Below are 15,550 nucleotides of genomic sequence, written 5' to 3'. Positions count from 1 at the left end.
AAGAACTCGATCGCCATCTTGCAAAAAGGTAATAGAGTTCGTAGAGGCACGGATTCTTGCTACTTTGTGAAAGTATGTTGTATTTCTATCACCGTAAATAAACCGTTTATCCCGTGCTTTTTCTCTCCAAAGCTCCTCTTGATGATTCAAAGCCTTGGAAAGCATAAGTTGAGCCTCGATGTCGAGAGCATATAGCTGATCAGAAAAACCCTCCGTGTCAAGAATCTGTTGAATACGGTTGACCTCATCCACCGCCAAACGAACCTGTCTGTCGACATTACCAAAAACCGTCCTATTCCAATGAGTGAATATTTGTTTCATGTGTCTAAGCTTGGCCTGAAGCCGAGCCATCCCATAACCACGAGACCGCGCTGTCCAATTCTCTGAAATAAGCCTTCGACAGTCCTCATGCAAAGACCAAGTTTTAAAGAATTTGAAAGTGGCCGCACGACGCACCATAGAAAAATCAGCAGTCACAAGAAGCGGATGATGATCCGATTGATATCTCACTAGAGTGGAACAAGATGTGGCACGCCAGCAATTAATCCAATCCTCATTGCAGATAGCCCTATCCAGACGGAGCACAACATTGTCAGGACCAAGTCTGCCATTAGTCCAAGTGTAAAACGCTCCCAACGTGTTGAGATGAAGTAAACAGTTTGCATTAGACCAATTTAAAAAATCCAAACATGATAAACGTGGAGGTGGACGACGACCATGCTTCTCATGCGCACCCAACACCGCATTAAAATCCCCAACAAATAACCAAGGACCAACAAAGCGCTCCTGAATATGAGTCAAATCTGCCCAAAGTTGACGGCGTTTCAGATAGTAGGTACTAGCATAAACAGCAGCAATGTATACAATAGACTGGTGACAAGAAATTTGAAGCGTTATGCACTGATCAGACACAAACAAAACAGTGATGGAGAGATCCTTGCTCCAAAGGGCCCATAAATTCGGTTGTAAATTATCTCTAACATTCAAAAAATATTTAGTGACTCCAATACCATTCCAATACCACGACGGGACATGTTTAAACGAAATCTTAGGCTCAGCAATGAAAAGAAGAACAGGTTTATGAGACAGAGACAAATTACGTAAAGCAATTTTAGATTCAGAATTGCCAATACCTCGGATATTCCAAAAAAGAATATTCATGAGGATGAGGGAGGAGGAGTACCCTTTGCGCGGGTGTTGTACAAAGCCTTTCCTAAGACTTGCTTTTTTGCATCCTTTTGTTGTTTTTTAGATAATACTTGAGTGAACCCTTCCTCCGCCATCCGTTGATCATATTCGCGAATACGTGCCCAGAGGTCTAAGTCGTGCTGGACATTCTTTGAAATTGGAATTTCATGATGCTGAAGAGATGCGACGCGAGCTGCAATTAATTCAACATCCGTGCGATTTGTCTGTGTTTGTGCTTCTAAGGCCATGACATCCGTAAAGAGCGGCTCAGCTGCTGTAGTAGTGTCCTCAACTGGAACCTCTGCAGTGTCAGCAGTTTCCTCCAAGACATGTATCGATGTGCTGGGAAGCGTAGCCTTGCTGATATCATCAGGCACGACTGGAATGAACTCAAAGTCCAGCGGATCCTTGGTAACATTCTGGGGTGAAACATCATCCGAGTGATCTGCAGCGGCTAAGAGATTATCCTCATCATCTGAATGATGTATGGCTGCGGACACATTAGCAGAATCGAAGTGTTGTGCATCTGCTGACTCAGTGAGATCTATCTGAACTGGTAATTTAGTGGCAACCTCATGTGTTGTTGGAATGTTCTCAGCGTTATTGTTGCCTACCGGAGCTTCGAAAGCTTTGGATGAACCTATACCATCTAAGTTGTCCCTAGGAAGCCACTTAGCAGGCTGTGGTTTCTATGAAATAATAGTTTTCTTCTTCTTGTCAATAACAGGTTCCTTTACGGGGTGCAGCCATCGACAGCTTGAGATATGATGCCCAATGTTCCCGCAATGAGTACAAAACGCCGGCAAACGTTCATAGGTAATTTCAATTGAGAAGGAAAAACCAGTTCTCTCAATCATCACCTCGTTAAAAATATGTTTTGACAGATCCATGTCCACCAAAACGCGCGCATAATGTCCAAAAACTCGGTTTTGAGTGGCTGAGTCGATAAGTAGCGGTGTTCCAATTGCACTTGCAATCTCTTTCAACGTGCGGTCCATCCAATACTCTTGCGATAGCTCATGTAATCTGACCCAGACCTGAGCGTGTGTTTGGCGTTGTGTGCGTGCAGTAAAGTCCTTGGACCATTCAAACAAACGAAGCAAACCTGGCTTGAGGTTTTGAGTTCCCTTAGACCATACTGATCGCATATCCTCATATGATGAAAAGTAGAATTCAAAGTACCCCTTGCCTAGTGGCATCATCTTCCATGGGCCAACACTCTTCCAAAGTTGCTGAAGCTTTGTCCGAACTTCACGGAATCCATAGGGCTTGTCTCCCTTGCTTAAAATTAGTCGGCCGTAAATTTCTTTTACAAGCATCTATTCCTTGTTCATAGCTCTCATCAGAAATAGGAATGCAGAGAGTTTCACCACGGATATTCGGTGTTGGTAACAGCGGGGAGGTGTTAGTCGTGGTTGCAGCGACCAAGGCCTGAGCAAACGATTTTGGTGATGGAGTATAGATTGTGGAGAAAGCAGCCACGGTGGGGGGAGGAGAAGGTTTCACCGTGGACGCCAATTCGGATTGCCAATCAAAAGCCATGGCTGGGCTTGTGCGACAAAGGATACAAAACAGCAAAGGAAACAAAAACAGGGATGAAATCGATCAAAACCCTAGCAGAGCAAAAAGAAACAAAGGATTATTACTTCTTACCAAATCGATATTGCTTATTCAACATATAGATAAAAAAAAAATAAGAACATATACTTAATTTTTTTATAATTTAAATTAAATGAATAAATATTCAATTTATATGTAACATCATTATATATTCAAGGTTTTATATAGGTGAAAATAAATTATTTGACTTAATCATATTTATTTTCACTAGTAAAAGAATATTACAAACTTGATATAACTTGGGCAAAATATAGATAAAAATGAGAAGAGTACATAATATTTTTTTAAATATAATTAAATGAATAAATTTTCAATTCATATGTAATCCCTTTTAATATAATTTAATAGATTTGACTGAATTTAGTAAAAAAAAAATGGATTTGACTTAATTATATTTATTTCAACTAGTAAAAATATAAAAATATCAGCTTGATATAATTTGTGTGCTATAAATATAACAACCAATTCGGCTAAGGCACACTCACACCATCAAGATTTGAGAACCTTGAAGAGATAACAATTATAAGACAATCATCATGGGATTTCAATCTCTTGTTCTTATCATCATTGTTCTGTTAGTCTCAGCGGCAACTAATCAAGCTATCCCTGTAGACATCAATGATCCACACGTGATTAATGTCGCTACTTTTGCTGTTACCGAGTACAGCAAGCACAATACCGAGGCAAATCTGATATTTGAGAAAGTTACCAATGGTGTGTCCGATGTTACGGAAAATGGGACCAACTACCGTCTCACCCTTTCCGCTAACGATGGTTCAACTTCTAACAATTTTAGCGCTATTGTGTTAGAGAATCCAGCAGATAACTTTACCCTCACTGCCTTTGCACTTATTCCTCATGCTTAATTATTTTTTTTTAGTAACTCATTCTTAAATTATTGAATGTTTCTTATTATATGATCATATAGAAATCAAAGCTTATTATAATAAAATAAAGTTTATGTTTTTTATATCGGAGGGAATTGTCAAACTAAATATATTATATGATCGTTTAACTATGTTTAAATTTTCTTATGGTTATGATTTTATGAAAAGTTTATATCAATTTTTTTTGTACAATTATATCGATGATGGTACTTTGATCGTTTTAGCATTTTAGAGATAAAACTATTAATATTTTTGAAATGGAGTAAATTACAGTTGACAAACGAGAAAAAAAAATACCATATTTGATTATAGACTAGTCTTTTTCAAAGCATGGTCTAACAAATCATGAGTTCATCACAAAATGACAAAAATTACCCCTTTTAATTATCGATAACAATATAATATACTAACTATCTATAACAATATATAAAAGAGATACACCATTTTGGTCTGACTTTTTACCTCCCTTTTTTACCTTTCATTAAAAATATTTTATCATCATCTTTATAACATTATTTAAATAATCAAAAATTACTGCAGGTTTGGAAGAATTTAGGTAAGTGGGGTGTGACCTCTATTGGTAAAGGATACTTTGAGTTTTCTTTTTCATCTTTAGAAGATGTTAAGAGAGTCAGATCCACCTCCTCGTGGAATCTCAACCCTGGAGTTCTAAAACTGTTTGCCTGGACACGAGATTTTAACCCCAAAATTCAAAACTCTACATCAGCACAGGTATGGCTTAGAATTTATGGACTTCCACAAGAATATTGGCGCCCTAGAATCTTGTTTGCAATAGCTAATAGCGCAGGTACACCAATATGCACTGACCCTGCTTCCACTAAACCTATGATGGAGAGAACCTTTGGACATTTTGCAAGGGTTTTAGTGGACATGGATGTTACTCAACAACTGCGATATAAGGTGCTTGTGGAAAGGAAAGACTATGCTTTCTTTGTTGATTTAGAGTATGAGAACCTGCCTGAGTTCTGTTCTCATTGTTTGAAGATTGGACACCATATTGATGAATGCAGATTTTTAGCTAAGGCACATGAAGCTCCTGTGGTTAAGAAACAGACTAGGGAGAACAGAAAAGAGTTTCAAATTGTTAATGACGGGAGGAAAAAACAGGGCAACCAAATTAATGAACCTACTGTTGTTGAAGATATGGTTGGGACTTCTAAGAAGAAGGCCTCCAATCAGCCTGCAATGATAGATGGTGATGCAGAAAACCAGAATAAAATTTTCAGCACAGAGATAATGGCACAAGGTAATAGATTTGAGGCTCTTGCGCAGAAAGAATTTGAGGCTTCTAAAGAACAAGATGTTGAGTTGGAAGATGAGATAAATGCTGAACTACAAGAAAGAATTAATGAAGATGTTGAAGATAACTCTAGCAGCCATGAATCTGAGTTTGTGGAGAATACTCAAGATGCTCCTGTTTTAGAGAGAATTGATATAGAAGATCAAGGTGTAGATAGAACTGAAGTGTTGAATTTGGAGAAAGAGAGATTGGTTGAGCTTGAAAAGAAGAATAAAGAGTTTCTACAAGAAGCATGGGCAAACATTGCTGAAGAAGAAACTGCTGAACAAAGTTTATTGAAGATGTTAGAGGAAGAACCTCAAGATGGATTTCAGGTGGTCAGAAGGAATAAAGGTAAACTTGTAAAGAAAAATGTTCATATCAAAAGTACTTATGCAACCAGAAATAAATCTGGTAATCCAAAACCTTTCAGATGAAGATAATATATTGGAACATTAGAGGGATTGCTAACGTACCTTCTAGACTAGTGTTAAAAAGATTAATTTTAACTAACAAACCTGATTTTGTGTTTATATCTGAACCTTGGATGCCCTATCTAAACTTCCCTCATACCTGGTTTAATAGATTAGGGTTTAAGATTTTTGCTCAGAATTTGAGAGAAAATCTTCAACCTAATCTATGGTGCTTTTGTTTGCACTCCATTAACCCAACTATCCTAGACATAGATAGCCAACAAATATCATTTTCCATTAATGTAAATAACCAAAACCTTTGTTTTTCCACTGTATATGCTTCCACCAGTAACATTACTAGAAAAAACCTTTGGAACAAGCTTAATCTTCTTCAATCAAACTTTGATGCACCTTGGTGCTTCATAGGAGATTTCAATGCTATTTTAGGGGCACATGAACACAGTGGTAATATTTCTCCTGCTAGACCTCCAATGCTTGACTTTCAGAACTGGTCAGATACTTTTGATCTTCTTCATTTACCCACCAGAGGTGCTGCTTTTACTTGGGAAAATAGAAGAGCTGGTAGAAGACACATCAAAAGAAGACTTGATAGAACTGTTTGTAACCAACAGTTAATTGACTTTTGCTCTTCAATTAGTTGCAGCACTCTTTTGAGAAGCCAATCTGATCACTATCCTCTTCTTTTGGAGATTAAAACTGAAAACATTCACTTTGCTTCTTCCTTCAAATTTTTAAAGGCGTGGACACTTCATAAAGATTGTAAGGACCTGATTACCTCTTCTTGGAATGAAGTAGTGGTTGGTTGCCCTATGTATGTGTTGAGCAGCAAATTAAAGAATCTAAAGGAGAAATTGAAGAGATGGAATAAGGATGTCTTTGGAGATATACACAAGGCAGTGACTGAAGCTGAAAAAAAGCTCAAAGAGATACAAGATCAAATTAATACTCAGGGTCATAGTGATTGTCTTATGCAAGAGGAGAAGAAAGCTCAAATCACCCTGGATGAAGCTTTACATAAACAAAACATATTCTGGCAGGAAAAAGCTAGGGTTAATTGGCATTTGAATGGTGACAGAAATTCTAAATATTTTCACAGAGTTACAAAGATCAAAAACAAAACAAAAATTATTTCATCTCTCAGAAACAATGAAGATATTATATCTGACCCTCAAAGTATATCTGAGCATGTGGTAAATTATTATAAGAATTTGTTTTTTTCTACTAACTTTTTGCAGGAACAGGTACTTGTGGATGAAGTTATTCCTCATTTGATTGATGACACCACTAATAATCTGCTAATCATGATGCCAACTAAAGAGGAGGTCAAGAATGCTGTGTTTAAGCTGAATCCTGATGGTGCTCCAGGGCCTGATGGATTTGGTGCCACCTTTTTTCAAACCTTCTGGGAAATCATCAAGGAAGATGTGTACGCTGCAGTAGTTCAATTCTTTCAATATGGATGGCTGCCCTCCAATTACAATGCAAATACGCTTATCCTCATTCCAAAGACTCCAAATGCAGATAGCATAGATCAATATAGGCCAATTGCTTTGGCAAACTTCAAACTCAAGATCATAACAAAGGTAATGGCAGATAGACTCTCTCAAGTTCTCCCCAATTTGATATCCAAGGAACAAAGAGGTTTTATAAAAGGCAGAAATATTAAAGATTGTATTGCTATAACCTCAGAGGCAGTTAATGTGTTAGATAAAAGATGTTTTGGAGGGAACTTAGCAATGAAGATTGATGTTGCAAAGGCTTTTGACACCTTAAACTGGGAATTTATGTTGTCTGTCTTAAAAGGATTTGGATTTCATTCAAAATTTTGCAGTTGGATAGCTACTATTCTGCAGTCCGCTAATATTTCCATTTCTATCAATGGTGCTCTAAAGGGATACTTCAAATGTAATAGAGGGGTCAGGCAGGGTGACCCTCTATCTCCTCTCTTGTTTTGTCTAGCTGAGGAAGTTCTTAGTAGAGGCATAAAGAAGCTTGTGGATGATGGAAAGGTTGATTTAATCAAGGCTTCTAGAAATGCATATATTCCCTCACATTGTTTTTATGCTGATGACTTAATGGTTTTTTGCAAAGGAAAGATGTCTAGTTTGGAAGCTTTAAAACAATTATTCACTAGATATGCAGATTGTTCAGGTCAGGTTATAAATTTAAGCAAATCTTTCATTTTTGCTGGAGGTGTCTCTGATGCTAGATTGAATCATATTGTGCAATTAATTGGTTTTTCAATTGGTTCGCTGCCTTTCACATATTTAGGTGCTCCTATTTTTAAAGGAAAGCCTAAGAGAATTCATTTCCAACCAATTGCTGACAAAGTCAAACTGAAACTGGCAAAATGGAAAGCTACTCTACTAACTATTGCTGGTAGGGTGCAACTTGTTAAATCAGTCATTCAGGGTATGCTTATCCACACAATGAGCATATACTCTTGGCCAATTAGCTTGCTTAGAGAAATGGAGAGATGGATAAAAAATTTCATTTGGAGTGGTGATATTCATAAGAAGAAAATGGTAACTGTGGCTTGGAAAAAGGTTTGTGCAGACTATGATGAAGGTGGTTTAGGGATCAGATCTTTGGTTTGTTTAAATGCAGCCTCAAACATGAAAATTTGTTGGGACCTGTTTCAATCTGAGGAACAATGGGCTCAAGTTCTAAGAAGTAGAGTAATCAGAAACTCTACTTGCATTCATCATCATGTTTATTCTTCAATTTGGAGTGGTGCAAAAACTGAATTTCAAAATTTAATTGACAACTCTAACTGGTTGGTTGGAGATGGTGATACAATTAACTGTTGGCTGGATAATTGGTGTGGGGAAACATTAGTTGACCTTTTTGATATTGATTCTCAACAGTTGAATATGCTTCCTAAAAAGCTCCGCAACTATATGCAGAATTTCAATTGGTGTTTTCCTGATGATATTTTGAGCTTGTTTCCTGATATGAGATTACTTGCTTCAAAAGTTACGATTCCAAAACATTGCATCAGAGACAAGTTAATTTGGAAACACAGCAATAATGGTGAGTTAACTTTGCAGGATGCATATAAATTCAAGAAAACTAATTTCCCTAAAGTGAATTGGGCTAAGCATATCTGGTCGCCTGATATCCCTCCCTCTAAGGCTTTGTTGGTTTGGAGATTCATGTTAAACAAGCTTCCAACTGATGATAACCTAATGAACAAAGGCTGCAATCTGTAACAGCCCGATTTTTAGCTAGATTTATTTTAATTACTTTTAATTGTGTTTGTGTGTGATTAATTGTGCTTGTGTGTATTTAATTGTCGTCGGGTGCATTTACGTGGATTACCGTATTAGAAGAGTATTTTAGTCATTTGACGGGTAAGGGTAAAATGGTAATTTTGGTGAGAATCATTTTAATATTTAATGAGAACCCTTATTTTACCAAGTTACTAGTGTAATGATTAGTTTTTATCGTTAGTGACCGTTCGTTATATTTTACCGTTGTTAGTAATTACCGTTGAGTGGATAGAAACTTTTTGGAATTATGTTAGGATGAGTTAGGCCCATTAGAATTTGGAATTGAGCCCATTAAGGGAGATAACATTAGGGTTGTCATAGAAAATATCATTCACTTCACAAAACACTTTCCTAGAGAGAGAGGGAGATAGAGAGAGAAAGAGGTGAAGAGAAGAACAAGAGTGTTGAAGGGAAAGCTTGGGGAATCAATTTGGGTGACCTAGGAGCTGAATTGAAGCAAGGGTTAGAGATAATCAACTTCAAAGGTAAGGGGGTTAGTTATTATCATAATCATGTACAATCTTTGCATTTTCTCATGTTGTATGAAAATGGGTTGGTGAACAATTGTTGTTAAATTCGTGCTCTAGCTGTGATGCTATTTTCTTGTGCTTGAATTGATGATTATGGTATGTTTATGGGTGAAATTACATGTTTCAAAGTATGTATAAATGTTAAGTTATGAAATTATGCTTAATTGATGAAATTTGATATGCTTTGATTGAAAAGAGATGTGATTCATATTCCATTAATGTGGTTATTGTTAACTGATGCTATTGTAAGTGAATTATGATTTGGGTATACTTAATAGTGGATTGATGATGAGAAATAAATTGTTGTTGATGGTTTTGTGAAATTAGTGAAGTTGAGTTAAGTGTTCATGTGAAGGACCAAAATGAACTTTTTGATATATATATGGTTGTTGACTGAAATTTTGTTATTTTTGGATGAATTGAACCTATGAGAATTTCTGTTTTCATGTTGTGGTTATGTTAGTTGAGTCGTTTGGGAGAAAACGGGTTTTTCGTGTGAAATGTCGATGTTTAAGCGTTTTCGCCAATAAGTGATTATGTGAGGTTTTGGAAAATGACTTTTGGGATGGTTGAAACATGAAATTTTTTATAGATTATGTTAGAGTCAAGTGTCAGGATCGTGTAGGTGAAAACGGCATCAAAATCCGATTAACGGTTTGCATTTTACGCGCGAAATGGTGAAAAACGCACTTTTGGAAAAGCTGTAAGCGAACAGGCCAGAAGCACACTTCAGAAGCATACTTCAGAAGCACACTTCAGAAGCACACTTCAGAAGCGTACTTCAGAAGCACTCTTCAGAAGCGTACTTCAGGAGCACTCTTCAGAAGTAGGCCAGAAGCTTCTCAAGAAGCGCCAGTTCCAGCATCTCCTGTTTCGCGTTCTTGCGTCTTTTTCACCTATTTCTGTTTCGAATTGGCCTTTGGTGTAAACATGAAAGTTTTAGATAATTTTGTTAGCTTTCTAATGGCGTTGGTTTCAGGTCCAAATGATTTTTAGAACTCGAGTTATGATCAAATTACTACACATGGTTCATGTGAATTTTTGTGAAAACTTAGCATAACTTTTTCTATGAGTCGTGAAACTTTTCCAAACTTGATATTTGGCTTAATGAAGTATTTAGAGGGAATAATTGAGTATGTAAATATGTAATTGGGATGTGATAATGATCATGAGATATATTTTGCTATCTTACTTGGAATATGAGAATGCTTGAATTGGTGAAACTATATGATATAGTTGATGTTGAGTGACATTGTTGATTATTGATAATATGTTGATGTGTGATGATGAATACTATGATTTATTTGTGTGGGCATGTTTTCTTGATAATGCAATGTTGTGGAGATAATCAATATAATTGGGTGTTGTCCTATATATTGAGTTGAGATTGTGATTTGTTGTCGCATTATCGAGTCCTTACACATGTCCATGGATCATAGTCGTTGTTGCTGTAAAAGGGATGAATCTTTTACTTCGAGATTATTGTAAGGCAGAGGTGAGCCTTACATGCGATGTTGACTTGTCCATCGGAGGTGACGACCTTGTTGAGATTTGGTACCACATGCATTTATGTGTCAATAAGTGCATATCATAGCATGAGTCCTATGTGAAATATGTGATTGGTGATGAATAGAGAAGAATGAAAGTTGATAATGATTGTTCGTGATTGATGTTGTGAATGAACATTTATGATTGGATAATTATTCATGTGATTGATATCTGTGGATATGAACTATCAAGTTGTGATATAAGTATTTATGCATGACTATTATTATTCAAGTACATGATATTATTTGATTTGATTATTATCTGGATTATGATAATGTAATGCTTACCCCCAGTGGTTTTAACCGCCTACTTGCCTGTATGGGTGAGTAGACGTTGTGCAGGAGTAGTCTCGGTGAGTCTTTGCTTGGGATATCGGGAGCTTCCTCCGATATCGGTGTCGTGTCGGCTCTGATCTAGGCTTGTCGTGTCGGTCTAGATTAGGTTGTTTATATTTTCGTTGGGATTATTATTTTGTTGATGACTACCCGATGTTTGGGTTTTGAGATTTATCTTTTGGATATGATTTATTTGCTCATGGCATGTATATATTTGATCACTCTGATTTATATTCCGCTGTAACTGTTGAGGTTTACATACATGTCTATCGGTTTTTGAATTTTGAATAAGACGTAATCTCTATTTCTTGAATAAATGTATTATTCGCATGTTTAATTGCTTTAATAGAAATAGGAGCGTTACAAGTTGGTATCAGAGCCGTGGTCAGTCTTGTCTAGACTTTTGCTTGTTGTTTTTCCCTTTTATGTGCGAATGGTAGTTTAGTACCTTCGACATTTACTTTGTTATGTTGTTTTCTTATTGGTTAGTTGGTTTTGAGCGTAGTGGGGGAGTAGCAGGTTGCTTCTAGTGTGTTAGTCTAGCAAGGGAAGGTATCTTTGGTTGCGGAGGCTCAGTTGGTTGTGGTGTGTGCTAAGTGTCCTGTTAATTTTGGTGATGTTGATTTTGAGTTGGATCTTGTTTGTCTTCCGTTGAAGCATATGGATGTGATTTTTGGTATGGATTGGTTGTTAGCTTTTGGGGTTAGCATTAATTGTTTGACTAGGAGTGTGACTTTTTCTAAGCCGGTAGAAGAGTTAGATAGGAAGTTTTTAACCGCGGAGCAAGTGAAGAAGTCTTTAGATGGTGAGGCTTGTGTGTTTATGATGTTTGCATCTTTGAAGGTTGGTGGTGAGAAAGGGGTTAGTGATTTGCCGGTAGTGCAAGAGTTTCCTGAGGTTTTTCCAGAGGATATTACCGAGTTACCGCCGGAGAGGGAAGTTGAGTTTGCAATTGATTTGGTACCAGGCACGAGTCCTATTTCGATTGCGCCGTATCGGATGTCTGCATCGGAGTTGGGTGAATTGAAGAATCAGTTGGAAGAGTTGCTTGAGAAGCAGTTTATTAGACCGAGTGTTTCACCGTGGGGTGCTCCAGTGTTGTTGGTTAAGAAGAAAGATGGAAGCATGAGGTTGTGTGTGGATTATCGGCAGTTGAACAAGGTGACGATTAAGAATCGGTATCCAATTCCAAGGATTGATGATTTGATGGATCAGCTAGTGGGTGCAGAGGTGTTTAGTAAGATTGATTTGAGATCAGGATATCATCAGATTAGAGTAAAGGCGGAAGATATATCCAAAACTGCGTTCCGAACGAGGTATGGACACTATGAGTATTCTGTGATGCCATTTGGAGTATCTAATGCACCAGGTGTCTTTATGGAATACATGAATAGAATATTTCATCCTTATCTGGACCGTTTTGTGGTGGTGTTCATAGATGATATTTTGGTGTATTCAAAGTCTGAGGAAGAGCATGCTGAGCATTTGAGGATTGTGTTGCAAGTCTTGAAAGAGAACCAGTTGTGTGCCAAGTTGTCTAAGTGTGAGTTTTGGTTGAAGGAAGTGAGTTTCCTTGGTCATGTGATTTCTAAGGGTGGTATTTCTGTGGATCCTTCCAAGGTTGATGCAGTGTTGCAGTGGGAGTCTCCTAAGTCTGTTTTTGAGATTAGAAGCTTTCTTGGTTTGGCCGGTTATTATCGGAGGTTCATTGAGGGATTCTCTAAGTTGGCGTTGCCATTGACGCAGTTGACTCGGAAAGGACAAGCGTATGTTTGGGATGCCAAGTGTGAGAAGAGTTTCCAAGAGTTGAAGAAGAGGTTGACTTCAGCTCCGGTGTTGATTTTGCCGAATCCGAAGGAATCGTTTGTTGTGTATTGTGATGCTTCTAAGATGGGTCTTGGTGGTGTGCTTATGCAGAATCGTCAGGTTGTAGCTTATGCTTCGAGGCAATTGAAAGTGCATGAGAAGAATTATCCGACTCATGATTTGGAATTGGCAGCCGTTGTGTATACATTGAAGATTTGGAGACATTATCTGTATGGTTCTAAGTTTGAGGTGTTCAGTGACCACAAGAGTTTGAAGTATTTGTTTGATCAGAAAGAGTTGAATATGAGGCAGAGAAGATGGTTGGAATATCTTAAGGATTTTGATTTTCAGTTGAGTTATCATCCCGGAAAGGCTAATGTTGTTGCGGATGCTTTGAGTAGAAAGACTTTGCATATGTCTGCTTTGATGGTTAAAGAGTTGGAATTGATTGAGCAGTTTCGAGACTTGAGTTTGGTTAGTGAGTTGACACCTGATGGTGTGAGGTTGGGTATGTTGAAGTTGACAAGCAATATTTTGGAAGAGATCAAGAATGGTCAGAAGGAAGATTTGGAACTCGTGAATCGAGTGACGTTGGTTAATCAAGGAAAAGGTGGAGACTTTAGATTGGGTGAGACTGGTGTTTTGATGTTTCGTGATCGAGTTTGTGTGCCGGATGTGTTTGAGCTCAAGAGGCAAATTTTGGACGAAGGTCATAGAAGTAGTTTGAGTATTCACCCAGGAGCAACTAAGATGTCTCAGGATTTGAAAAGGTTGTTTTGGTGGCCTGGAATGAAGAAGGAGATTGCTGAGTTTGTTTATTCTTGCTTGGTTTGTCAGAAATCAAAGATTGAACATCAGAGACCGTCGGGTTTGATGCAACCACTGTTTGTGCCAGAGTGGAAGTGGGATAGCATTTCTATGGATTTTGTTGGAGCGTTGCCTAAGACTAATAAGGGTTTCGATTCGATTTGGGTGATTGTTGATCGGTTGACGAAGTCAGCGCATTTTGTTCCTATCAAGACTGGTATGTCGGTAGCGAAGTTGACTGAGATCTACATTGAGCAGATTGTTAGATTGCATGGTATTCCTTCTAGTATTGTGTCGGATCGGGATCCGAGGTTTACTTCTAAATTTTGGGAGAGTTTGCAAGCTGCTTTAGGAACTAAGTTGAGATTGAGTTCTGCTTACCATCCTCAGACCGATGGGCAGACAGAAAGGACTATTCAGAGTTTGGAGGATTTGTTGAGAGCTTCTGTTTTGGAGCAAGGTGTCAGTTGGGACGAATGTTTACCGTTGATTGAGTTTACTTACAACAACAGTTTTCATGCTAGTATCGGTATGGCACCGTTTGAGGCTTTGTATGGTCGGAGGTGTAGGACACCGTTGTGTTGGTTTGAATCCGGAGAAAGTGCTTTGTTTGGGCCGGAAGTTGTGCAAGAAACTACGGAAAAGGTTAAGATGATTCAGGAGAAGATGAAGGCGTCTCAGAGTAGACAGAAGAGTTATCATGATAAGAGGAGAAAGGATATTGAGTTTCAAGTTGGTGATCATGTGTTTTTGAGGGTGAATCCTGTGACCGGAGTTGGTCGTGCTTTAAAGTGTAGGAAGTTGACTCCTCGTTTTGTTGGGCCGTTTGATGTCATTGAGAAGGTTGGGGTTGTAGCGTACCGGATTGCGTTGCCACCGTCTTTGTCGAATATTCATAATGTGTTTCATGTGTCTCAGTTGAGGAAGTATGTGCATGATGCGTCTCATGTGATTCAAGTGGATGAGTTGGAAGTAAGAGATAATTTGACGGTTGAGACTTTGCCGATTAGGATTGAGGATCGCGAGTTGAAGCGTTTGCGTGGCAAGGAGATTGCTTTGGTCAAGGTGATTTGGGTTGGACCAACTGGAGAGAGTGCCACTTGGGAACCGGAGAGTAGGATGAGAGTTTCGTATCCGGAGTTGTTTCCTTCAGGTAAATTTTCGAGGGCGAAAATTCTTTTAGGGGGGGAGAGTTGTAACAGCCCGATTTTTAGCTAGATTTATTTTAATTACTTTTAATTGTGTTTGTGTGTGATTAATTGTGCTTGTGTGTATTTAATTGTCGTCGGGTGCATTTACGTGGATTACCGTATTAGAAGAGTATTTTAGTCATTTGACGGGTAAGGGTAAAATGGTAATTTTGGTGAGAATCATTTTAATATTTAATGAGAACCCTTATTTTACCAAGTTACTAGTGTAATGATTAGTTTTTATCGTTAGTGACCGTTCGTTATATTTTACCGTTGTTAGTAATTACCGTTGAGTGGATAGAAACTTTTTGGAATTATGTTAGGATGAGTTAGGCCCATTAGAATTTGGAATTGAGCCCATTAAGGGAGATAACATTAGGGTTGTCATAGAAAATATCATTCACTTCACAAAACACTTTCCTAGAGAGAGAGGGAGATAGAGAGAGAAAGAGGTGAAGAGAAGAACAAGAGTGTTGAAGGGAAAGCTTGGGGAATCAATTTGGGTGACCTAGGAGCTGAATTGAAGCAAGGGTTAGAGATAATCAACTTCAAAGGTAAGGGGGTTAGTTATTATCATAATCATGTACAATCTTTGCATTTTCTCATGTTGTATGAAAATGGGTTGGTGAACAA

At 37.9% G+C, this 15,550-nt stretch overlaps 1 protein-coding gene across 1 annotated transcript; it reads left to right on the top strand.

The window, feature by feature from the left end:
• Positions 1–3,344: 3,344 nt before the first annotated feature.
• Positions 3,345–3,674, top strand: LOC120578186 (cysteine proteinase inhibitor 5). Its single transcript, XM_039830534.1, has one exon. The coding sequence runs from the start codon at positions 3,345–3,347 to the stop codon at positions 3,672–3,674; it is 330 nt and encodes a 109-aa protein (XP_039686468.1).
• The last annotated feature ends 11,876 nt before the right edge of the window (positions 3,675–15,550 follow it).

Source organism: Medicago truncatula, chromosome 1 (assembly GCF_003473485.1).
Source record: "Medicago truncatula cultivar Jemalong A17 chromosome 1, MtrunA17r5.0-ANR, whole genome shotgun sequence".
NCBI lineage: Eukaryota > Viridiplantae > Streptophyta > Magnoliopsida > Fabales > Fabaceae > Medicago > Medicago truncatula.
This window is presented reverse-complemented; position numbering and strand designations above follow the sequence as displayed.

Excerpts from the sequence above, each read along its gene's own strand:
- LOC120578186 (XM_039830534.1), top strand. The coding sequence starts at position 3,345 with ATGGGATTTCAATCTCTTGTTCTTATCATCATTGTTCTGTTAGTCTCA.